Below are 24,478 nucleotides of genomic sequence, written 5' to 3'. Positions count from 1 at the left end.
ATGCAACGAAACACGTGTTGGCTAGGCTAAGGCTTTGAATGAAAGTGCTCACAAGAGGATCAATAAATCCTGGATAGAAATCGAGCTGTGGATGAAGAGCATTTTGCCTTGTCATTAATTGTTTGTAAACTAAGGGTGTGTGCAGGTGAGTTCTTTTGTGTCTTGTAGGTGTTTTTACCACAGTTTAGCGTGAGGGGTGGTTCTCTCTATCCCTTTGCACGGCACTCACACTACACTACACCCAAATAATACCTGCCTACTGCCTAGGAGTGCCATCACCCTATGAGAACAGCCACCGGACGTGCAGCATTTACAGTACATGCAAGATCGCCATGGCAGAATACCACCAACGCATAAGATTTTGCTTCGGACCTTCATCCGAAACAAAATCCTCCCCAACTCCAGCAACTCGAAGGAATTCTTCAACATTAGCCAGCAGTTCACCAAACCCCCCAGCAAATCCACGAACGTCACTTCCTCCCAGGACCTCTGCAACAAGCTTGGCTCCTACTTCCACCTGAAAATCAAGGCCCTCTACGACAACTTCAGCAAGCAGACCTCAGAAGCCACCCTTCCCTCCAGCGACAACAGCCGGCCCGCCATTACCGTCTGGACTGCGGTCACCACCGCCGATACCACCACGACCATGAAGAGCACTCACTTAGGAGCCTCCACAGACCCCTGCCCCCGCACATCTTCCACAAAACGTCCACCGCCATAGCGCCCGAGCTACGATGCACCATTAATGCCTCCTTCCAATCCGGCACTTTCCCCGATGACTGGAACCACGCAGAAGTCAAGCCCCTCCTCAAGAAACCCGCTGCAGACACTATGGATCTGAAGAACTACCGACCCATCTCTCTCCTTCCCTCCACAGCCAAAGTCACTAAGAAGATCGTCAACGCCCAGTTGACAAACGTCATCGAAGAGAACTCCATCCTTGACCCCCCCCTCCCAATCTGGATTCCCCAGCAACCACAGCACCGAGACCGCCCTCCTCGCTGCCACAGATGACATCCACGCGCTCCTAGACCAAGGCCACACTGCAGCCCTCATCCTAATTGACCTCTCCGCAGCCTTCAACACTGTCTTCCACCTCACTCTTGCAGCCACACTCCACAACGCAGAAATACAGGGAAACACCCTCGGCTGGCTCCGCTCCTTCCTCGTGGGCAGAGCCCAATGGATCAGACTCCCTCCTTTCCTCTCTGAACCAACAGAGATCACCTGCGTAGTACAACAAGGATCATCCCTCAGCCCCACGCTCTTCAACATCTACATGGCCCCCTCGCCACCATCGTCAGACAGCACGGACTCAGCAATGTATCCTATGCCGATGACACCCAGCTCATCCTCTCCCTCATGAAAGACCCCGAAATGACCAGACTCAGCGAGCAGCAGCTATCTGAAGCTCAACTCGGAGGAGACAAGAGTCCTTGTCCTTGGACCCACCCCCGCAGCTTGGCACAACTACTGGTGGCCTTCTGCAACCCTCACACCCCCACGGATCACACCCCGGACCTTGGCATCATACTTGACTCCTTCCTCACCATGACCCAACAGATCAATGCTGTCGCCTTCATCTGCCTCTACACCCTCCGCAAGACCTTCAAGTGGATCCCCCCGTAGCCAGAAAGACCATCACCCACGCATTCATAACAAGCAGACTTGACTACGGAAATGCCCTCTACGCTGGAATCAACAAATCGCTGCTATGAAAACTCCTTACCATCCAGAACACCGCGGCCAGACTCATCCTCGGCACACCACGACACGAGTACATCACCCAACACCTGCGAGAACTCCACTGGCTCCCTGTCGAAAAGAGAGTCACCTTTAAGCTACTCACCTAGCCTACAAATCCCTCCACAATATCGGACCCAAATACCTCTCCTTCCACGTACCCAAAAGGAACCTCTGCTCCACTGACCTCTTCCTGGCAAAAACCCAGCGCATCCGCAGAACCAGAGCGGGTGGAAGAGCCTTCTCCTATACCGCAGCCAGAGCCTGAAACAAGCTCCCAGTCAACATCAGACGCTCTCCTACTCTACTCACCTTCAGGAAGAGCCTCAAGACCTGGCTCTTCATCTGATCCGGATCTCCGTCCCCCCCCAGCACGAAACCCTGTGATTGATTGATTGATTGATTGTGCTGGATAAAACTATTCACAAGAGGGGCTCAGCCAAGATTAGAACCCTATCTAAGTAGACAGTCTCTGAGATCTCATGGTAAAGATTAGCTCCAGGTCACTAATTTTTAAAGATAAATCCTTTGGGCAAAATATTACATATTAATAGGCCTAAATGGTGCAACTAATTGCCCCTGCATTTGAGAGAGGCCACAAACGCGGACTTGCATAAAGGTAAGCCACAAACCTCGCTGTTTGGTGTACATAACTGATGGGATGGTGTCTTTTTGTGTTTTGCCTGCGTATGCATACTGCCAAGTTAGGGTTCCATATAGCTCTGCTTCCTTTGATTGGAGAATCAGGTATAAATGCTACAGAGGGTGAACAGAACCAATGAACAAGCAAGAGAACCAGGAGTAAAGGCTACAGAAGGGGAGCAGAACCAATGAACAGCCGGAAGAGCCCAGAATAATTCCCTTAAAGAGAGGACAGAACCAATGAAAATAAAGGAGAACCAGGAATAAAGCTTACAGAGCCTGAGCAGAACCAATGAACTTCCAAGAGAACTGAGAATAAAGGCTCCACTGGGACAGACAATAAACAGGCTGAGTAAGTGAAAATCCTGCAGAGAGAAGAGTCAATGGACATATAAGAAACACAGGAATAAGGGTTTAAGAGGGACACAGTGCCAATGAACAGACAGGCGAACCAGGAATAAAACATCCAGGCGGTGAATATAACCATTAAACATGAACGAGATTCAGGAATCTAGGCTAAAGAGCAGTGCAGAACCACGAAGTTCAACAATAGAAATAATATATTAAGAATGTGATCAACAGAGGAAAACAACGGCAAGCACTTGGCTGAATAATCTGGAATAACAGGACCAGAATCAGGAAGAAAGCCAAGAAATTGTGCCTCATGATTTGGAACCAGATGAAACTCCTAAGCCTTGCTGTAAAAGAACTCTGGGGGTACAAGTTAAATAAAACTGTGGCGCTCATGATGAGGACATGTTACCCCTGGTGTTAGATTCATGAACATATTACAATGTCAGTATTTTGGGGTGGAAAACAAGCGTTTACAGGTGGTACTGACCTGTTTTACACTTTCCTGTCTGGCTTTCGAGTCACACTTCTTCCTGTATTGCAGCATTACCATCTTATGTAGCATTTAAAGTTTCCTGCCTCCTGTTTTTAGGTCGAGCATTCGAGACCTCTTGAATATACTTTAGTATATACTTATATGTGTTGTACTTTGTGGGCTCTGGAGATCTGCCCTAGGACCTGTCTGCTTCTGCGTATGGACTTTTTTTTCTGTTCAACTGCCTCTATTTAACTGTCTTGATAGAAAACGACCAGCAGAGGTCAGTAAAATACCAGAATCACTTTAGCATTCTCTAGATTCCAGTTCATAGAAATTGTCTTCCACGACAATAATATTTTTTCAAATCTTGTATTTTCCGTGATAGGACCACCAAAGACCCTGATTTTATATTAAAAAAACAGAGCTTTGGACTATACCGTTTCCAACTGAAAGGCAATATTTCTCTCCATGTGTTCCCATACCTGGCATGTCACGCAGTTTGGTACTTACTTTCCCTCCATTTAAAAAAAAGTAGATGTTTAAGCACCCAGGCTAATGTGCTGCATAGCTAAATACATATAAGATCCCAAAGGCGAGACCGGTTGCATTGCAAATGCTTGTTCTGTCAGCACGCAGTTTAAAGGAAGAAGGGCTGTAGGTGCCCTTTGCAAAAAGAAAAAAACGAATCTCTGTTGAAGTGACAGATGTTTGCTATTGTTTGGTTTCAAGTGCTTAGTTGTTACTCTTTTACACTGTGTACTAACAAGGTACTCTGTGAATTTACAACTTAGTTGACAATATTTTCATTCCTGAAGCTATACAGCTTTAGAGGACCACATACTTTTCCAAGAACAAGACTGGAACAGCCGTCACTTTTGAAAGATAAACATTCTCAGAACACTTGAGCATTCTCCTAGCATACACAGTATCTAAGTAACACTACCACATAATGTTCACCCTACAAATCCACTAACATTATAATACAGTATGAGTAGAACAAGGACCTTTAAAAGTGTCCTGGTCAATGTTCCTCCTAATTATTTTACCCTCTGTGCGGTAATAGACTGTTCATGGGCACACTTTTCTTGCTGTGTGTGCAGCAGCACTTTGAGGTAAGACATTATGTGAACAGGCAATACACTATGGGATGACTGCGAGGGACAGGCCAGGCACCCATTTTACATAAAATGATACTCCATTATACATTTTAAAGCATATTTTCAAACTATCATAGCTAAAAAGCAAACTACTTTCATGACTCTTCTCAAGGGAACCTCATTAAATCATTCATACTCTTCTGTAGTCTCAGAAGCACATTCCTCTGCAGCATAATGTTGTTTTAATTATAAAGAATGTTTTAGAACAATCACTTTGGCTGTTTTAGGGTAAAAGGTTTCCTCTCTGTTCCTAGGCATGTTGCTACCACCCTTTATGGGTCCTAAACCCATATCTGCCCTTTCCCCTTCCATAGCCAGTAACTTGCCCTCCAAAGCGATTCTGCGGGCCAATCCCTCTAGAAGGGACCCCTTCTTTGAGGGATCTTCTGTGTACCTTGAGTAACCTGCGCCATGCTCACTAGAGTCAGGTGCCTTTGACACATTGGGGCGGCTTTCAGGTAGAGGTACGATTTCCTCTCATTCGCATTGAGGCATATTTGGGTCATCCTCCTCACTCGCTCTTCCCCGGTTCTAAGGATCGATGGCTTCATCCGTAGGATGGGCCTGCTCATCAGTAGCGGCTCCTGGTGGGAGTGCTGCCGGGCAGTGGCGTGGGGCGGGTGAGGGGCAGGGGGTAGTAAACACCAGAATACGGATGAATGCAGGTAAGTAGACAATTAAATCAATAAAACGAATTTCGTTGCGGCGCTGCGTCGCCAAATGCGATGCAGCGCACGCAACACAATATATCCCCTCTTCTCCAAAGGAATCTGTCGGTAGTTTTTGAAGTGCTGGTAGGCTACCCAAGGCTTTGGTAGTTCTCCAGCTCGCAGGATGTATCACTCTGTTGCGATTGTCGAGAGAGGGTTGAGGTAGATAGGATTTAGTCGCAAAGTTCTTCTGCAGTTCTCATCAGGCAGTGACTCCTCTTTGTCCTTCTTTTGTTGATCCGTCGAAACTGAGTTCTTGGGTTCAGTAGCACAATATAAATACTCAATTTAGGGGCATTTTAAGGGGAGGGACAGGTAGTAGCGAATGGGCTACCTAGCTTTAGGAAGTCTACACCCTCTATATGACCCCTTCCTGTGGGAAGTGGACATAACCCTGAAGTGGGCATATCCCTAACCCTAGAAGGCTAATTCCGTCCAAAACAACATGGAAGAATCTGAAAAGCGAGGTCCACATCAGTTGGCCCGTCCTAGGGGTGGGGCCGGTTGAATGTGGGCACACTTCCTAATCTTATTAATTTTCCCGCCTGTCTTGCTAATAAAAAGTGGTGTCAGGACCGATAGGTGGGAACCTCCACTATCTAGAGAGACCTGGGGTCATATAACAAAGGCTGCAGTGCATTTGAAGCTACACGCTCTTGAATGCCCATCCTGCTTGGGGGAGGTGTAAACACCTCCGCTCAGAGCAGGCTTTGTTCCTGTCCTCTGAGAGCAAATGACTCTTACCTCAGGAGGCCAGAAACCTGTCCACAGTGGCTGGTTGGTCGAGACCAGTCAGTCAACACACTTGTAGTCAACGGGTTTTCAGTGCATTTAATAATAAATCCAGCACTGGCATCAGTGTGCGTTTATTAAGATGAAGTGTTTAGTACCAAACACCTTGGGGTACAGTAAATCCGTCATGTAGCTGAGGAACTTGTAATTGACGAGTGTCTAGCCCATACTCGTAATGGCTTCCCTGTAAACTTAGATATCACCGAGACACAGCTACTCTCGGAGATGTTCCCACACATGGGTCTATTGCACCCCACCTATGCCACATATAGAGCTGGCAGTCATGGCACAGAGGGATGTGTGCCATGCAGACTGTTCGATTTTCTCTGCATCAAGGTATGCAGGCTGCAATGGCAGTTTGCATGAGCTTGGTGAGGGTTCCCTTAGGGTGGCACAATTAGTGCTGCCCTTTGGGATATTCTTCAGTTCTAAGGACCTAGGTACCAGGGGTAGTACTTACTAGGGACTCACAGGGTTCCTAAAGGGGTGCCAATCGTGGAGCAATCATACAGTTCAGGTAAAGAACACTGGTACTGGGGACCTGGTTAGCAGGGACTCAGTACACTCTCAATCAAAGTTGCACCAGATACCAGGCAAAAGGTGGGGGTAAATCATGTCAAAAGGGGTACTTTCCTACAAGAGCCACTTATGTATTAGAAGCTCTGTAAAACATGTAGAAGGTAAATTAGAAATTATGGCTATCTGATAAAACAGGATTGTAACATCAATATTGACAGTTCGGAACCCCTGCAGAAGAAATATCAACCATTATACATTTTTTGAAAGGAGATATAATATTCATGACGATAAAAATAAAGAAACAATGGAGAAACGTCCATCAGAATACATCCAGTAGGAAAGTATGGCCATTGTTAATACCGTGTGAACCTCTGTGTGATTACTGTGCTGATCAGTTAATGTTTAAATGGAGATGCACATTTATTTTGATTTCCCTTCCTTTTATATGCCACAGAATGCCTTTCAAACAGTTAATGTACCATAAAATACTTGGCCTTAATTTACTGCAACTACAGCCTGAAAACCTGTAAAATGTGGTATAAATTTTAGGTGTTGCCTATTTATGTGGGACTCATGAGTTACTAGTCGACAAGATGCCTATTACTTTCTGTGTCATACAATTCTCATCCTCTTTCTCATTCTGCCTTCTCTCTTTCCATTCCACCTTGGCCTATTAACATATCTCCCTCCCAAACTCACCCTCATTCAGACCTCCCTAATCTTTAGTCTCATTCTTTCATGCTTAGTCAATATCTGCTCACATTCTTTCACCCACTCGCTCTTTCTCACTTTTTCATTTGTTGGAAGCTAACGCAGCCCTTCTATCGCTTACTTTCTCACTTACCTTGTCTCACATGCTTTTTATCTCTGTTATTCTTTTAACTCCATCAATATTTCTTTATTGTTCACTAACTTTTCAACTAGCTCACTTAGGGGCATATTATCAAGAAACTGTGTTAAAATTATTGCTGCTAAGCGGCAGGCAACTGCCGCTAAAGGGGCGATAATGGGCTTGATAATATGCCCTTGTGAATTCCCATAGAAGCCCATGTTCTGGTGTGAACATGGGCTTCAATTGGAATTTTTAAGGGCATATTATCAAGCCCATTATGGCCGCTTTAGCTGCAGTTTCCTGCCGCTAAAGCGGCGATAATTTTAACGCCGTTCTTGATAATATGCCCCTAATCACTTTCATTTATTTTTGCTCAGTCTAGTTCACTTATTCATACTCACATTCACCATGTCCCTTAATCACTTTCCCACTTGTTGCTCTCTCTATCTTACTAACACCATGCAAATATTAGAAATGTTCATACATGCAAAGAAGGAACTGGCACTGTAAAAATGCATGTTGATGGGATATTATAGTAATCACAACTACATGATATACAGGGAGTATATTTTACTGTTTCCATTGGCCCCTTTCGAAACCTGTTCCCCAAACACAGCCTACTTACGAAATTTGCAATATAGCGTTCTCATAGCAGTGTAAACTGGTAACATCAAAAGGCAGCTAGACATGTTTGCACGTCCAAATGAATCACCAACGCACATTGGAAAGTGCTAAATACCTCTGTCAGCACTGGATGATTCTCTATGGATGCTGAAAATGAAACAAGGCTGGTGTAATTTTCCGACAGCAATCAGATTTATGTCCACCTTGCAGTGTCCTGTGGTGTTCCAGGATGTGAAGGAATCAACAATCATTTGAAATAACAAGGGGAGGTATGACTGGTGAATGAGACAGAAGGAGCTTGGATTTGTAGAGGGATGGATTCAAGAGATGCAAAAAGCACTGTGAAGTGCTGGTAGCCAAAACAAGACTAAAAAAATGTGCAGTGACAAAAAGCAGCACATAGAATGCTTTATTCTATTACCTCTGAGAAATGAGACAGGCTTCCCAGTTTCTGCTTGTTTAATTCTGCTTCCTACACTGCCTGCAGAGATATCTTCAATTGTGCAATTATTTATGGCCCAGAAAAAGCTTGTGCAATGTGTGCTCTTCATGACCTCATACACGCGGATAAATCTCCATCTAAGAGGGTACATAGGTCCTGATAGTTCAAGCTCTCTGAAAATACATAGGATTTTAAAGAAAATGTGTGCAATGTTAACTGAAGAACAAGGAGAGACCGCTGCAAATAATTACTACAGAATTTGTAGCATCTTGTTCCTATAACTTAGAATATATTGCGTCATCTATTTTGGATCTTTTGAGAAGTGGAATGATCCTCCTACTCTTCAGCTTCGCAATACACACAGAGAACTATTCAAATGACAGGAAATATTATGAACGTTGTATCTTGTGAACACGTTTGCTGAACTTTTCTATGCCTACACTTTATAAATTAGTTTGTTGATGTATAATTGTGACAATTATGAATGATTAAACCTTCTCATAATATTCTAATAAACATTTGATTTTGAAAATATGCAATACCATGTTCCCAATCGTGATAACTCAACATATATAGCTAGGCTTTAATCAATGCAACAATCTTTGCTGATGTTTTACGTTATTTTATATCATAGGAATTTGAGCTAACTCGTACTAGGTACTGTTGGAGAGGTGTTAAGCTTAATATTACCCATCATCGGTCCTGCCATTCCAGTTCATACCCAGTATAACAAGTATGAGGTGGGCCCTCCTCCCACAGGACACTACAAGAGTAGACCTAAAAAATAAGATGCCAGTCTTATTTTTGTTCACCAACACTTACACAAAAGTACCTTCCCTCCCTCCTCCACCTACTGTTTTTAGGTCTCGACTAGGCAGCACTTGCAATGTATCTTCGAGACGTGTTCATTATATTGGCTTTATGCTCCACCCATGTTCTGCCCTTCTTTTTAATTGGCTCCTCTGTCTTTTGTAAATACGTTTTTTTATTGATTAAATTGTTTCGTAGTCCTTCCTTAGTCCCTCCCTTTCTACTATTGTAACCACCCATAAAGACTCCCACTGTTACATGTGATCTTACTCTCTGTACCTTTTAATTACAGTTTGTGAGCACTCTTTTGTTTATGATTTTTTCGTAGCTCGTGTTGCAGGCACGACTGCTACGCACTTCCCATACCATAATGGTATTTTAAATTTATTATATTTGTTTTGTTAAAGAGTCGCATACCGCACTTTTATTTTAAAATATGGCGGCTACGCCTTTCTTTTGTTATGCGGGGTTTGCCACCCTCCATTTTGTAAATAACTTAAAACATACTTTAATTCTCATAATGGCATCCGTTTCATGAGCACCGCTCTTTATCTTTTACGTGCAGTATCTGTGCTGCATCTCACTGTGGGGGTGTCCTCCCTCCCTCCACTGAAAAAAAAGCTTGCCTAATTTACTCTCCTCCGGGCAGCTTACTTGCTGCTTCTGCACTGCATCTCACCAATGGATGTCCTCCCTCACTCCACCGAAAAGGCTTGCCTAATTTACACTCTTCCCGGCACTGCCGCTTGCTTATGGAGACCGCGCTTTTATCTTCAGCCGGATGCTCGGCCTAGAATTGATGTGCTGCGGCCACCATACATCAAAGGTTGCCTCTCCACCGTCAACAGTGCGTCACCAATGTTTCCGACTGTTATTCAAAGACCATAATAGTATTTTTAATGTATTATATTATTATGTTGAGCACGTCACTTCTGTTTCCGATCGCACTTCCCAAACCATAACAGTGCTTAATTTATTATATTATTTTTGTTGCAGCAAGGCATCCGCGCTCTATCTTAAAACAAAGCAGCTGCGCCTTTCTTTTCTTCTGCATGGTGCAGCTCGCCCACCCCCATTTCTTAAATAACTTTAAACATATTTTAACTCTCAGTGCGGCACCCGTTACACAAGCGCTGCACTTCATCTTTTACTTGCAGCTTTGGCGCTGCATCTCCCCCCCCCCCCCCCCTGTACACAAAACAAGGAAAGGGTGCAGTACCATAGGCTGTTACTAGGTGTCCCTGTAGAGTTGTAAAGGGACCTCTATTAACCACATAAGGTACTGCACCCTTAAAGCCTGGTTAAAGGAAGCTTTTAATGTAAGAATGGCTGCTGAGAGAGACACTCTATCACTTGACAAACTATTATTTCAAGAAATTATCATTGTTAAAACGGTTCCAGGGTTTGAGCCATACTTACTCTATGAGATGCCTAATCACCAATGCCGAATTTTTGCTTTTTTTTAGGCTGGGTCTGTTTCTTCGGGTGTTGTAGCCGGAGGGAACATGGTACAAGTATACTGATCCTCCATATTGTTCCTGTAATTTGTCTTTTAAATGTGATACTTTCCACAGCATGATGATATGTCCTACGTTTGCAAGGCTATGTCACAAGTTTTTAAAACCTCTTTTTTGAATTGATTCCTTTGATCAGGTCAGGCCAGGTCCAAGGACTTCTTTCTGATGTTTTTGTCCCTTCAGTTTTCGTCTTAGATTATGGTAGCATTTTGACAGTCGATGCATTATGACTGTAATTGTTTTATATACTTACACTCTTATGATCTGTGATTCCTATCTGTTATATTTTTATGTATTTATAATGCTTTTGCACTGTGCACTTTTATGGTTTGTTGAATTGAAATAAAGTTGGATGATTGATTGATACTGTATCCTTGATGCAATTATAAAGAGAAAGATTGCAGCTGAGCATACGTTTCCATTTATTTTTTTTAGAAGTGAGATGCTAAATAAGCATGGGCGAATTTTGCGACTTCGCGATCCGCGAATTTGCGGATTTGCGAATTCGCGATCTGCAAAATTCGCGAATTTGTGCAAATTTGCGGATTTTTGGTTTTTTTGCGTGTTCGCGGGGTTTTTTGCGTGTTCGCAGGGTTTTTTGCGTGTTCGCGGGGATTTTTGCATCTTCGCGAGCCGCTTACATAGCGAAGGTACCCATGCAGTCGTTTATGGGAGAGGGAGAGAGAGATAGATAGATAGATAGATAGATAGATAGATAGATAGATAGATAGATAGATAGATAGATAGATAGATAGATAGATAGAAAGAGAGAAAAAGAGAGGGAGAGAGAGAACGAGAGAAAGAAAGAGAGGCCAGATCTCTGAAGGGCCAGATTCCTGAGTTGCCCCTACAGAACATACAGCTTTTTATTTTTAGCAAAATGCATATGAAAATTGTGCTGTAAAGGTCTCTTTTAGTTTAACCCCTCCTGACAACTCAAAATGGGTGTATTTGCCATCCTCTCCCTTCTTCCTGTTTTTTATATCAGTAAGTGCTTCCTGATGAGGTTTAATTCCTTGGACAGGTGCCTCGTTGCCTACTTGTAACTATTCTCTGACCCTGCTTCAAGGGTCAGAGCAGGGTCAGAGAATAGTTGCAAGTAGGCAACGAGGCGCCAGGAAGCAATTAGCAGCAGGTGTCCAAGTTGAAGTTAATTTGTTTGTAACCCTTTTGTAAAAGGTTACAAAGAAATTAGGTTCAACTTTTGCACCTGCTGCTGTAACCCTTGCTTGGCTGAAAATTCGTCCCCGCTGATTCGCGGATTTTACAGCGATTTCGCGAGATTCGCGGATCGCGAAATCGCGGAAAATCCGCAAATTCGCCCGCGAAACGGATTTTACGCCCACCCTTAATGCTAAATATACAACAATGGTGCATTTTTAAAGCACATGCTAACAAAATCTCACTTCCAATGAAACCAAATGGAAACCTATGCTCAGCTGCAATCTTTCTCTTTATAATTGCATTAAAGGTGAGGTGCCTTATGTAGCTAATAGAGGTCCCTTTGCAACTCTACTGGGATACCTAGTAACAACTTGTGGTACTGCACCCTCTCTTTGCTTCGTGGATTTTCTTTCATTACTTATGCTACTGCTGGGATATTTTTTGACAAAAAATATGTAACATAATTTGCAACGCCAATTATTCACATTTTCACTAATGCAAGACCTATTGCATTGCAACTTCTTGTTTTTTTCTCCTCTCAATGTTGCAAGTTTTCACGAAAGGCTTCTACTCTCAACTATTTCTTATCCAAAACAGGATGGTTCTTATCATCCGTTTGCAGATCTTAAAGAACTCAACACGTTTATTCTCTTCAAAACTTTCAGGATGGTGACATTGCAGAGCACGACTCAGTTACTGTCCACTGGAGACTTTCTGGACCTCCAGGATGCGTACTTTCATGTACCGATTCATTCAGTCAGTAACAAATATCTGAGATTTGCAATCGGGAACAATCAATATAAATTCCAGACTCTCCCTTTCAGCCTATGTACATCTCCAAGGGTGTTTACAAAGGTATTTGACTTCAGTGGCAGTTGCATTACTCTCTAATGCTGAGCAGAACTTGGAGATGCTCTGTTCCTTCCTAATGGATCTGGGTTGGTTATCAACCACAAGAATTCTCAGTTTGTTCTCTTACAAGAGGTGGCCTTTATAGAGGCGCTCTTACACACCCAACAAGGAACAGCCTCTCTGCCGCAGTAGGTGGTCATTGCTTTCAAATTGTATTTTCAATGTTTGTTGGGAATGACACAGACAACCACCGAAATTAGGTTGAAAGTACAGGGTTTCATGGCAGTGACCACGTCAGTGGTCCAGTGGGCTTTATTTTATTTGTAACCTCTTCTGAATCATCTGCTAGATCACTGGGATCAGACATTTCAGAATTTCGAGATCCTGGATCCAGTAACTCGAGGCATGGTCAAAGAACTTAAGTGGTAGCTGTCAGAGTCCAATCTAGTGAAAGGAATCCCCTTTCATCTACCACCACCACAGGTATTAACTACCAACACACGTCTTTGGGGTTGGGGAGCTGTGTTTCTCGATCAGGCGGTCAGCGGACAGTGGTCGGAAGCAAAGTTGGATTTCTCTTCCAACTTGTTCGAGTTGGCAGCTGTTTGCAGAGCCCTTCAATCATTTCGATACTATCTGAAGTGGGTACATTTGTTAATCAGAATAGACAATTTGATAGCCAGATGTTACCTGAGTCGTCAAGTGGGGGCACAGGGAATTTGGATCTCACCTATCTGGCCATTAAAATGTTTTTATGGGCGGAGGAGCATCTAGGTTCTAGGAAACATTATACTTTGAAGTCATACAAGAAACATTCCGTCTTGGTGCTCTAAGAAATCAGCAGCTCCGGATTCCATAACCCCTTTTGAGGGTCTAGATTTCTTGAGAGAAGGCTTTGTAAAAGGGTTAGCTAATTCCACCTTACTGTCCTGTGGGATGCATTTCGTGCATTTACAAGACTATCTCACACATTTACGCTAATTTTATTTTTCGTAGATCGCCTTCTAAAATGTTTTGGACTCAAAAATCAGACAGTTCCCAATATAGTCAACCCTTGTTTTTTGTCAATAGTGCTAAAGACATCCAGTTGGCTCCATTTGCACCACTGGAAGATGCTAGTCTACAACATTTGTGTGAGAAGATGGCTTTTTTCTTTGCTATTATTTCTGTCAGATGTTTGTGGGAACTTTCTACCCTTTTGATTACTTTTTCCTATGTGAGTTTTTTCCAGAGAGGGTTACACTACGATAAGATCCCAAATGTATTCCAAATGTGCAGTCCAGGTATAATTCTTCCCAGGAGATAGTACTTCCAGTTTTCACATTTTCGGGTTTAGAAGTCCCTTCTTTAATAGCCATACAAAGGAATGTAGTGTTGTATTTACAGAGAATAAAGCCTTTCAGAGAAGCTACCTTTGTATTTGTCTAATGTGGGACAGCCAACAAAGACAAAAAGGTTCCAGCTCTCACGCTGAGTAGATTGGTTAAAGGGGCTATTACTCAGACCTACAGGTCAGCGGGTTGTGACCCTCCTTAGGATGTTCAGGGTTGATTAACAAGGGATGTGCCAGCCTCCTGAGCCAAGGCGGGTAGTACTTCTCCACTCAAGATAAGTAGATCAGCTACATGTTCGACCCCTCAGACATTTATTTCCCATTATCGGGTAGATTGAACTAATTCAGCAGAAAATAATTTTGGTGCTGTTGTTTTGGATACAGCAATGGAGTAATTGTTCTACAGTCTAATAAAGTTTTGAACTGCACGCATTTCAGAAGTCGGTGCAATTATTTACTTGGTATCTCTTCATACCTGTTATGACTGGGGCGGGGAGAGCGGATGATGGGTAATGAACAAATAACTTATCTGTAATCTTCATTACCCTGAATTATATAGCGCGCCCCGTCATCAGTCTAGTTCTCTTCCTACTTCCATTGTCTTGCACCTCCTGTGCGAGTTACTTGGTAAATACAGGAGCTGGGAGAGGAAGGGTAGGTACATTTGAAGACTGCTGGTTTTTTTTTTTTTTTTTAGTTTACTTTAGTAATGTTCTGTGGGAGGCAGGCTCCACCTCATACTTGTTATGATTAGGACAGGGAGGACTCTGATTCTGGGTAACATCCATTATCCAATTAAAGAGACGTGCTTGGTTGGGAGATGCCCATTATGAAATGTATGTAATATCTGGATTGGGAGAGGACCCTTTTGATGGCAGTCTTATACTGTGTATAGTCATTGTGAATGTTTTTGCATGTTTCTTCATGTTTTTCCTCAAGTGAGTCAATTTGTCATTGTTTTCTCAGTATAGTATCTGGATCATCTTTTCTTGGCCTACCTGCTCAGTTTCATAGAGTCGTTGTTGGTTTCCCAGGATCACGTAGGGTTGGCTAATCAGTGTGGTCTCATGCCAGTGTTTGTGGTATGGGTGTCTTCTATTTATGAGGTTGGCAACTGAGGGTGTCCTATACAACTATTGTTGCAGTATAGTGGGAAATAGTGTATTGTCATGTTATTCTTGGGAGTAGCTTGTTAATTTATTGTTAGGTGTTTGTGTTTACTGTTGCATAGGAGTCCCATTGTGTGAATATAGCATTGTTGTGGAAGGTGGCTGTTGGGAATTTCTGACATTGTATGTGGTATGGGTGTTCTGTGTCGTTAGTTTGGTTTCTGTTCTGTCCTTTAGTGCACTCGTGCTGTATGGGTGTTTTGCAAGTTCGATTTTGTCTTTTGGTTCAGGTTGGTTTGTATTTACGGTTCACTAAGAAAGAAGGGGTGCAGTGGTTTGCATGATCTATATCTAGGAAGCCACAGAATGTCACATGTTGGGTGATAATGAGGGACTGTTGGTCAGTGTGACCTGTGTAAAATCTTTACTAAATATTCTGTATTTATGTTCCTGCAACTACTCCCACTGCAACATGTCTCTTGACTGGGGATCTTGAATACTATGGCAGCTGTATCACTCAAAAATAAATTCCAGGGGCGTGGCCAAGATGGCAACCTGAAAGGACGCTGGCTCGCATGGCTCCTCGGCCCTGATCCCATCTAGCCTTAATATTAGCTTGCAAACCCCCTGGACACGCCGGCAAGTGGCATCACTGACCTGAGTGCCCCACTGATCCTATCCAGGGCAACGAGGGACTACGGGAAGGCCCTCTGTGAGCGACGAATCGCCTGGGGCCGAGACCGGACGGGTGGCAGCGGCGAAATGGCGGCCACACGCTGAGGAGGCGGCCGTTGCTCTTGAGCTGCAGAGATCCCACCGCAAGTTGGAGGCAGGGCGAGGCACGGCCGGGGTGACACCCGGGACCCGGGGTTGGACGGCGGGTCCAGCGTGCGGCTCGCCGATACCAGCGGCGGAGGCAACGATCGCCTGTGGGCACCCAGTGGCAGGCGCGGAAACTGAGACCCCGTCCCCGGGCCTACGCGGCAGATCGCCGGAGGCCGAGAGCGGACAAGGAGCAGCAACGAGGGGGCGGCTGCCGATCTTTAGCCGGGAGTTCCCGCCGCAGGTCCACAGCAGAGCAAGGAGCAGCCAGCGTGAGAGCCGGGACCCGGAGCTGGAAGGTGGGTCCCGGTGTACAGCGTAACTGGGCCGGTGGTGGAGGCAGCAGCCGTCTGTGGGCGCCCAGCGGCCGGCGCGAAAATTGAGGCCCCAGTCTAGGGCCTACGGCGATTGGGGAGGAGCGGTCCCACTGGAGCCCTGAGGCGGGTGGCGTCCTGTCTGGTGGGCTCCGCATGGTCGAGGGGTCGGGAGCTGGCCTGCATCGCCCACTGATCAGGGGGACCACCACCAGAGGGAGCTGAGACCGGCGCCGGCGGCGCGGACCGGAGCAGTCACTGAGGGCCGGACTGGTGGAAAGTGGGAAGCAGCAAACCGGGTACCCCGAGGGAACCTCGCCTGCCAGCGTTGTGGACACTGACCGCCCCATAGCTTGCACTGCTTGGGAAGAGGGCCAGCACCGGAGGGGTGAGGAGGGGCACAGGGAGATCGGAGGTGCCTGTCTGTCCCGCTGAGGAGGCGAAACCGGGCCAAGGGCCGCTGTGTCAAGACGGCAGGCAGGAGGAGGGGCGGCCGCTGAGCCCCGGCGGAGGAAACAGCCGGTCAAGGGCCACACGTGGAGCGGTGGGTGGCACCGGAGGAGCCTGGAACGCTGAGAGTGGAGGCGGTTCCTGCCGCGAGGTGCTGTACGAAACAGGAGGCGGAGAGAGCTGGGACCAGAAAGCACCTCGTGGGGTCCGCGGTACTTGAGGCCCCGGTCTCGGGCCTAAGGGAAGCAGCTTGGTGGGCAGCATAGCTCCGCTGGCATATCTGCGGGCACATTCAAGCGGGACCCTACAACCAACACCGACACTGCAGCAGCGACGTTGTGCCCTTGGGAGACAGCGCACGGGGTGCGCGGGAACCAGCACAGGTGACTTAGCCCTGCACGAAACTCGGGGCCCGGACTCTGGGGCCTACGACACGACCACGGTTGGAGGTGCTAGGTGGCCGCAAGCAGCATAAGAGGCTAGGTTTCCTAGGGGGGACACCCAGGGCCGGAGGAGAGGCCACCCCCTGGTGAAGTGGCTTCCCACTGCAGACTCACAGGACGACGACAAGAGCGCAGACGACACAGTGACCTACCCAGCCGCCTTGGGGAAAGGCCACTGGTCACCACAGATTCGACTCAGAGGCGTCAGAGGACGCAATGGCCAACACGGGGCGCAGGGGGGGCCGCACAATCCAGGACATGCTTGCTAAGGGTGCCGCCAAAGGAGACAAAAGCCAGTCCCCCCCCCCCAGCGACGGCAAGTGGCGCAAGACAGGTTGATGGTGAGGCGCCTATCACCAAGGCCTTCCTTGAATCCCTCTTCAACTCCCTCAGGGAGGATTTTCAGACCCTGAAGCAAGAACTGGCCGGGGAACAATGCGAGCTCCACCGCGATGTGGATAGCCTAGGAGAAAGAGTAGCGACGGTGGAGGAGGCGGACCAGGCAAGGAGTGAGGAAGTGGAGTTTCTCAGGCAGGAGGTCATCCAACTCCAGGGACAGCAGGTGGACGTTCAAGCACACACTGAAGATCTCGAGAACCGCTCCCGGAGGAACAACATCCGCGTCCGGGGAGTGCCACCTAAAGGGGAGGGGAACAGTGTGACCACATACCTACAGGGATTGTTCAGGGACATTTTGGGGGAAACTGCAGACTTTGAGATCCGCATAGATAGAGCACATAGAGTTGGCCTGGCGCGGCGTACACCTGCTCCCCAACCAGATATCCTGGCCTTCCTGCCTGATTTCCCCTAAAGGCAAGAAGCCCGGCGGAAAGAACCACTCCACTTCCAGGGTCACCCGGTGGCCTTGTACCAAGATCTTTCCCCCATCACCCTGCAAAAGCAGAGAGCATTTCCTGTCGCCACGACGTTCCTGCGGGACAATGGGATCCCCTATTCCTGGGGCCACCCCTTCCGGCTCGTCTTCAAGTGGAAGGGGGCCTTGCACCAACTTCGCTCCCTTCGAGACACCTGCACGCTTCTGGGAATCGACCCTGGAGAGGATGAGAAAGAGGGCACCGCGTCGCCGCGGGGCACACAAGATAGACCCAGGCTGCGGTCCGGAGACGAATGGCAACGAGTGGAACGCCGGCGGTCCCCCAAGGCGGAAATGAAACCCGACCTGAAAACTATGGCCCTAGAGCAGGCGGCGGCCATACAGGAAGTAACCAAGGACACGACAAACGAGCATTGAAGCAGCATCGACGTGGGGTTTGCATTCATCGCTCCATGCCCACACAGGCGGGTTGACGGGAGGGGGGGCCAGCGGGGTCTTCACTGCCACACTACCCTCCAGACGTTTCTACCACAGGTCTGAACTAGTTCCGACAGGCCTGGGACTATGGTTTGCATTTTGGGGTCTCCAGTTGGGGTTAGGGGGGTGGGGAGGAGGTGGGGTGGTGGTAGGAGTGTTAGGGGGGTGGAGTTCAGAGACTGGGTGGGGGGGAGGGGAAGGTGGATGTTCAAGAACTGTTTGAAGGAAGAGAAGGGGGAGGGTGGGTTGTCCAGTGCTCCATTTTGGTTGTCCTAATCTAGGTCACACTTCAGTGTCTCGCACCTCCCCAGGTTAGGGGACTAGCATGTCTGTGCCAGTGTTAAACATGCCGCCTACAACCCTTAGGATCCGGACCCTTAACGTATGGGGTTTAAATAACCCTGTTAAGCGGCGTGCGATTTTGTCCCTATTAGAGAGCGCCCAGGCAGACTTCTGCTTACTACAGGAGACTCATCTGATGGCCCGCAACTGTCATAGGCTTCGCTCCCGCAAGTTCCCAACTCAACACTTCTCCTCTGGCCCCAACAAGACTGCAGGGGTGGCGATCAGGGTGGCATGGTCATTTAAAGGGGAAGTTTTACATAAATGCGCAGAGCAGAATAGAGACTACTAGCGTACCGCTTTGCCTTAGGGGGTCTCCTGTTTACAATTGGGTCCATATACAGCCCTAACGAAGGCCAGGAACGCTTTTTACACTCAGCCCTTACAGATATCACGGACACGCCGGATAGGCACATTATACTGGGGGGAGACTTCAATATGGTGTTTGACACGGTCCTGGATAAGTCTACACAATGCACTCCCCAAACCAGAGAGTTCTCCTCCAGTTGCACTGACCAGATGGCAGAGCTGGGCCTCCATGATCATTGACCCCGCACACATCCACACAATAGGGAATACTCTTATTATTCCAATCCACACAAAACCTATGCCAGGCTGGACCATCTCCTAGTCACTAGCCCGGTTTGAACTTTGTCCACCTCAACGAAGATAGGGGTACTCTCGATCTCGGACCATGCACCAGTCACCACCACACTCACTTTGCCGCCTGCCTCATATCCTTCCAGACACTGCCATCTTTGGAACGCTTTGCTGCAAAGGAAGGATGTGGTGAAACACATTCAGGACACTATCCAAGGCTACCTGACCCACAACGCTAACAATGACCTGGCGAGGGCGACACAATGGGCGGCCATGAAGGCGGTTATCCGAGGGGAATTTTTGGCTCTCTCCTCCGCGGAGAATAGGGAATGGCAACGCAAGCGGGATGAGCTCACACAACGGGTGCAGGACCTTGAGCGAATACACTCAAAATAGCTAGACACCTTCTGACAGCGCTAGATATGGACCGGGCGGAATATGCAGACATGCCTATTACACTGGAGGGGACAGATGTGGCCGCCTCTTGGCAAGTAGGCTCCGAGTCACGCGCCAACAACTGATAGTAAAAGAACTCTCCCGCCCGATGTGTCCATAGTTACAGAGGACGCTGAGATTGCGGAAACTTTCCGCGAATTCTACGCAACTCTTTATACCAGCGACCCATTAGACGGCCCGGCGACGGCCGAATACCTGGACTCTGTCACACTTCCCTCTCTAGCACCTTCACAGTCGGAACACCTTCCTTTTTAACACCTTTTCGGAACCCGGCACCATCCCCCCTGACCTTCTGCGTGCGTCCCTCACGGTCATCCCCAAACCAGGAAAGGACAGGGCCAAATGCGAATCGTACAGGCCCATATCATTACTAAATGTGGACCTTAAATTATACACGAGCATCCTGGCGGCCCGACTTGCCAGGCCTTATAGACCCGGACCAGGCAGGTTTCATCCCCGACCGCCAGATGGTGGATCACACCAAGAGGGTTGTCCACCTTATAGAAAAAACCTCCTGAATCCCTGGAGAGAGTATGATGCTGGCGGTGGACGCCGAAAAGGCATTCGGCCGGGTTCACTGGCCATACCTAGAGGTGGTCCTAGCGAAGGTCGGTATCGGGGAGAAGTTTCGCACTCTCATTTTTAATTGTTATAAATTCCCCACTGCAGTGGTGCGAGTAAATGGCTATAGTTCGCAGAGTTTTGGCATCGAGAGAGGCACGAGGCAGGGATGCCCGCTATCACCCCTGCTCTTTGCTCTGTATATGGAACCATTCGCTCAGAGGATCCGCCAAAACAAGGCAGCAACGGGGATAAGGTTCGGTGGCTTTACACACACCATTAGTCTCTACGCAGACGATGTCTTGCTCTCGCTAGACAATCCGTGGACGGCCCTGCCTGCGTGCATAGCGGAGTTAGATACCTTTGCGGGGGTGGCCGGGTTTAAAATGAATGCAGACAAGTCGATGGCCCTCGATCTGTCCCTGGCTCCCTCCACAAAAGCCTACTTACAGAACCTCTTCCCCCTACAATGGTCAACGGGCACGGTGCTGTATCTAAGGATTCAGTTGGCCCCCACACTCACAACTATGACGACGGACAACTATGGTATGCTCCAAGGGAAGATACGCGAGGAGTTAGGACGCTGGAAACGCCTTCCCCTTTCTTGGTTGGGCAGAATCGCGGCGGTCAAAATGACCGTCTTACCCCAAATCCTCTACCTCTTTAGAGGGCTGCCGCTACAGCCACCTGCAGGTTGGATTCAGCAAACACAGGCTGACCTCGCCCGCTTCATTTGGCAGGGTCGGAAGCTGAGAATGAAGAGGGCACTGTCTACGTTGGCTCCGGAGGTGGGGGGCTTGGGGATACCGGACTTGAGCAAATACTTCCAGGCAGCGCAATTGTGCTATTTAGTGGAATGGAGTAAGTGGGAGTCGGAGAAGCACTGGCTCTTCCAAGATCAAGCAGTTGCAGGGCGCCCGCTCCAGGAGATCCCCTTTCTTTGTAAGGCCTACCGGCCTGCTAATCTTTATGCTTCATTTATCACACGGGTTCCACTGAAGGTGTGGGACGCCACTAACACCGTCCACGAACTTATCACCTTCCCCTCGCCGCTTACGCCCTTGATCGACAATCCAGACTTCACTCCGGGCGTGGCTAAGGGAGCCTTCACCCATTGGCGATCTGCGGGGTGTCGTTTCCTCTATCATATCTACGGCCCAGATGGTATACTCCCCTTCCCACTCTTTAAGCAGGAATATAACTTCCCCGAGATGGAGCGGATGCGATACATGCAAGTCCACCATTGGGCACTTCAACTGTAAGTACGGGAGACGGCAGATAGGAAACTTCAGCCGTATGAAAGGTGGCTGCTATCTGCTATCCCGCACCAAATTAATTTCTGATCTCTACACATTTTTACAACCACCAACAACACATCTCTACAATCCGGGCAGGGAACGGGAGTTAGGCAGGACTCTGAGCCACAAGGAATGGGACCAGATCTCCTATAGGGTGCGCCATTCTGCATACTACACCGGGCTTCGGAGACGCTAACTAAGATATCTATATATTGGTACTGCACCCCGGAGCGGATACACAAGATGGACCGTAGCAAAGACAAAAATTGCTGGAGGGGTTGTGGACACACAGGCACACTGTTGCACCTCTTGTGGGACTGTCCTCTTCTCCATACATACTGGACGCAGGTGATAGACGAAATTGACACTCATTTTCAAACAGAATTACCCCGATTCCCCGCCTACACCTTAATGGGGCTCCCTAACCCATTGACATACCCTCTGCACTCGGGTAGGGGACGCCAGATGGCCATCGCCCTAGGCTCTGCAGTACAGAACATCCTTGTGCACTGGCGCACCACTACGGTCCCTTCCACTACAGGTTGGTTGCAAAGGATGTGGTATGTATTGGGGATGGAGAAGTTGTCACTTACCTTAGCCGGGGATATAGATCAATATGATGAACTCTGGCAACCGTTCCGCTCACTGTTGGTTACTGAATTCAGGGAACTTACCTGCCCGAGATATCCCCGCTTGTTGCGGCTTACAGGGCCCAATGAGGCTGACTCCTAAAGGGGTTGCGAATGACGAATCCTTCACGAACTAGAAGGGGGAGGCGAGGGGGGACAGACCTTAGCACTGGACGGGGGGGATGAGGGGAGGAAACGGGGAGTTTGGGGGGTGGGGGGCCGGGGTTTCCTATTGGAGGGTATTTCGTAGCACTTTCTGTATATCTGTGCCTTTACTGGTTGGATTGGTTTTCGACTGCTATGCCCACCCTATTTGGGGTTATACTTGCCTTTCAAATGTTTCATACCACTGTTGGACGCACAGCATATGCACTGTCTATCTTGGTTTCGATGTGCAGACTTCAAATAAAAAGATTTAAACCTAAAAATAAATTCCAGGCTGTTGGAATGTAATGGGTAAGTTATTGATACCCAGGACAGTCAACAAGTTCTGTAATAGGAAATACGGTTTTGGTTTCCATGGTACTCTTATTGTGAAGCAATAGAGGTTGGTGGTACATCATATCAGGCAAGTGTAATGTGTTCACAACTGCAGATCCATTCCCCACTTTTGAGATGTGATCAATGCATGCTCTGCCCTAGTATGCCTGTCAGAATTGCCGCAATGTATTTTGTTGATTGTCTGATACTGTGAGTGTAGGGCTTTGTGGCTATCAGGCAGCAAGCTTGAAACTCTCCTACACCTGTCCAACATTTGAACTTTCATATTGCAGCGATCGTGGCTGCCATGGAGTGTCCATGGTGACAGCTTGTGCAGCCTTTCTGGTGTTTTCGAGGACCTCACCTCTGTCTTCTCCCCTCACAGGTCATCATAAGCCTAGCATCGTCCACCGAGACTTAACGAGTCAGAACGTGTTGGTGAAAGCAGATGCCACCTGTGCCATCTCCGATTTTGACTTGGCCCTGATGCTACAATTGTTCCGGAAGTCAGGGAGTCAAGATGCATCTTTGCCTGAAATGAAAGCGGTAAGGTTGAAGAACTTAGTGTCAGCTTGAAAAATAATCATTGTTTGTAGAGCATTACTAGTTTCAAGACACATTGACCCTCGTTTCCAACCAGAAAATTGTGTCTGAAAATTAGATTTGCCATCACGAAGTATCTTATGAACACTGTAACACTGTAAAATATATTATATTCATGGCATTATAGGAATGTATTTTAAAGAAACCAAATTGCATTTTAAACTAAGGGTTTCGCTAAGCGACGTGAGGTAATTCTGCACTTGCCAGCTCCTTGAGGCACTAACTGTGGCAAATCAAACCTTAAACAAGGTGCTGAAACAAGGAAAACTCAACCAATACTGTTACCCTGCTTTGCAAAAATGTTGGTACTTTTTAATTATTCTTGATAATAATGACACACACATCCAAGTACATTCTAGAATGGTGAGACTGCTGGAAGACCTTTGACAGTGCCATGTGTTTGCTCACATAAGGGCAACTGGACACCCCCCAACGTTTTGGTCTGGTGCTGCTGTTTTTTTTTTAACTCATGAGAGTGCACTGAGGCATGCAAACAGACCTGAGTTCCAATGTTTTAACCCATTATAAAATGTATGTTGAATTGGCTACACCCAGTTGGCATAAGCTGACTGACTTACTTATAAGTCCCTAGTACATGCTACCATGTACGACAGAATATGTGCAGGGTAAATGCAATCCAATGTGCAACACATCATAACGATCTACAAAGTGTGGCTTTGATGAATAACAGCAAAATAGGCCCCCGCACCCTCCCCCCACCCTAGACACTCCGCATGCTTCCATTAAAGTGTACTAATCACAGCACCAAGTTCATTTCATGAGTCCATCTCTGAACCGGTGGTAGAGGTTAGTTTGGATAGTCGGAGGATGCAGAGGTATTTAGGGCATGTCAGCTCTTGGCAGTCCTGCGAGATGAGCGACAGGTACGGTCACTAAAGGTCTTCATAAGATGCCCCGTGATTGCTAATAAAAAGTATAATCTTCCCTATTCAAAGCATATACCACAGGCGGTGAAGCCATCCCAGGTAAGTAGGTGTATGTGTCGTCCCCCAATGTGTGAATATATTCTGCGTCACTGCCCCTAAAGCTAAACCAGTCTGCCACCCGTATGGATTTTAGGGGGTAAGTGAGA

The 24,478-nt window shown here is 47.2% G+C and overlaps 1 protein-coding gene across 1 annotated transcript in view; it reads left to right on the top strand.

Annotated features, from left to right (window-relative positions):
- AMHR2 (anti-Mullerian hormone receptor type 2) overlaps nucleotides 1-24,478 on the top strand; it is a 976,241-nt gene that overhangs the window by 695,283 nt on the left and 256,480 nt on the right. The window contains exon 8 of the mRNA XM_086936519.1: nucleotides 23,168-23,328. Coding sequence (XP_086792645.1) covers nucleotides 23,168-23,328 — 161 coding nt within the window. The remainder of the gene's footprint in view (nucleotides 1-23,167; nucleotides 23,329-24,478) is intronic.

The sequence above is a fragment of the Lissotriton vulgaris genome, chromosome 1_1 (assembly GCF_964263255.1).
Source record: "Lissotriton vulgaris chromosome 1_1, aLisVul1.2, whole genome shotgun sequence".
NCBI lineage: Eukaryota > Metazoa > Chordata > Amphibia > Caudata > Salamandridae > Lissotriton > Lissotriton vulgaris.
The sequence above is the reverse complement of the archived record's forward strand: the minus strand, read 5'-3'. Positions and strand labels throughout refer to the sequence as shown.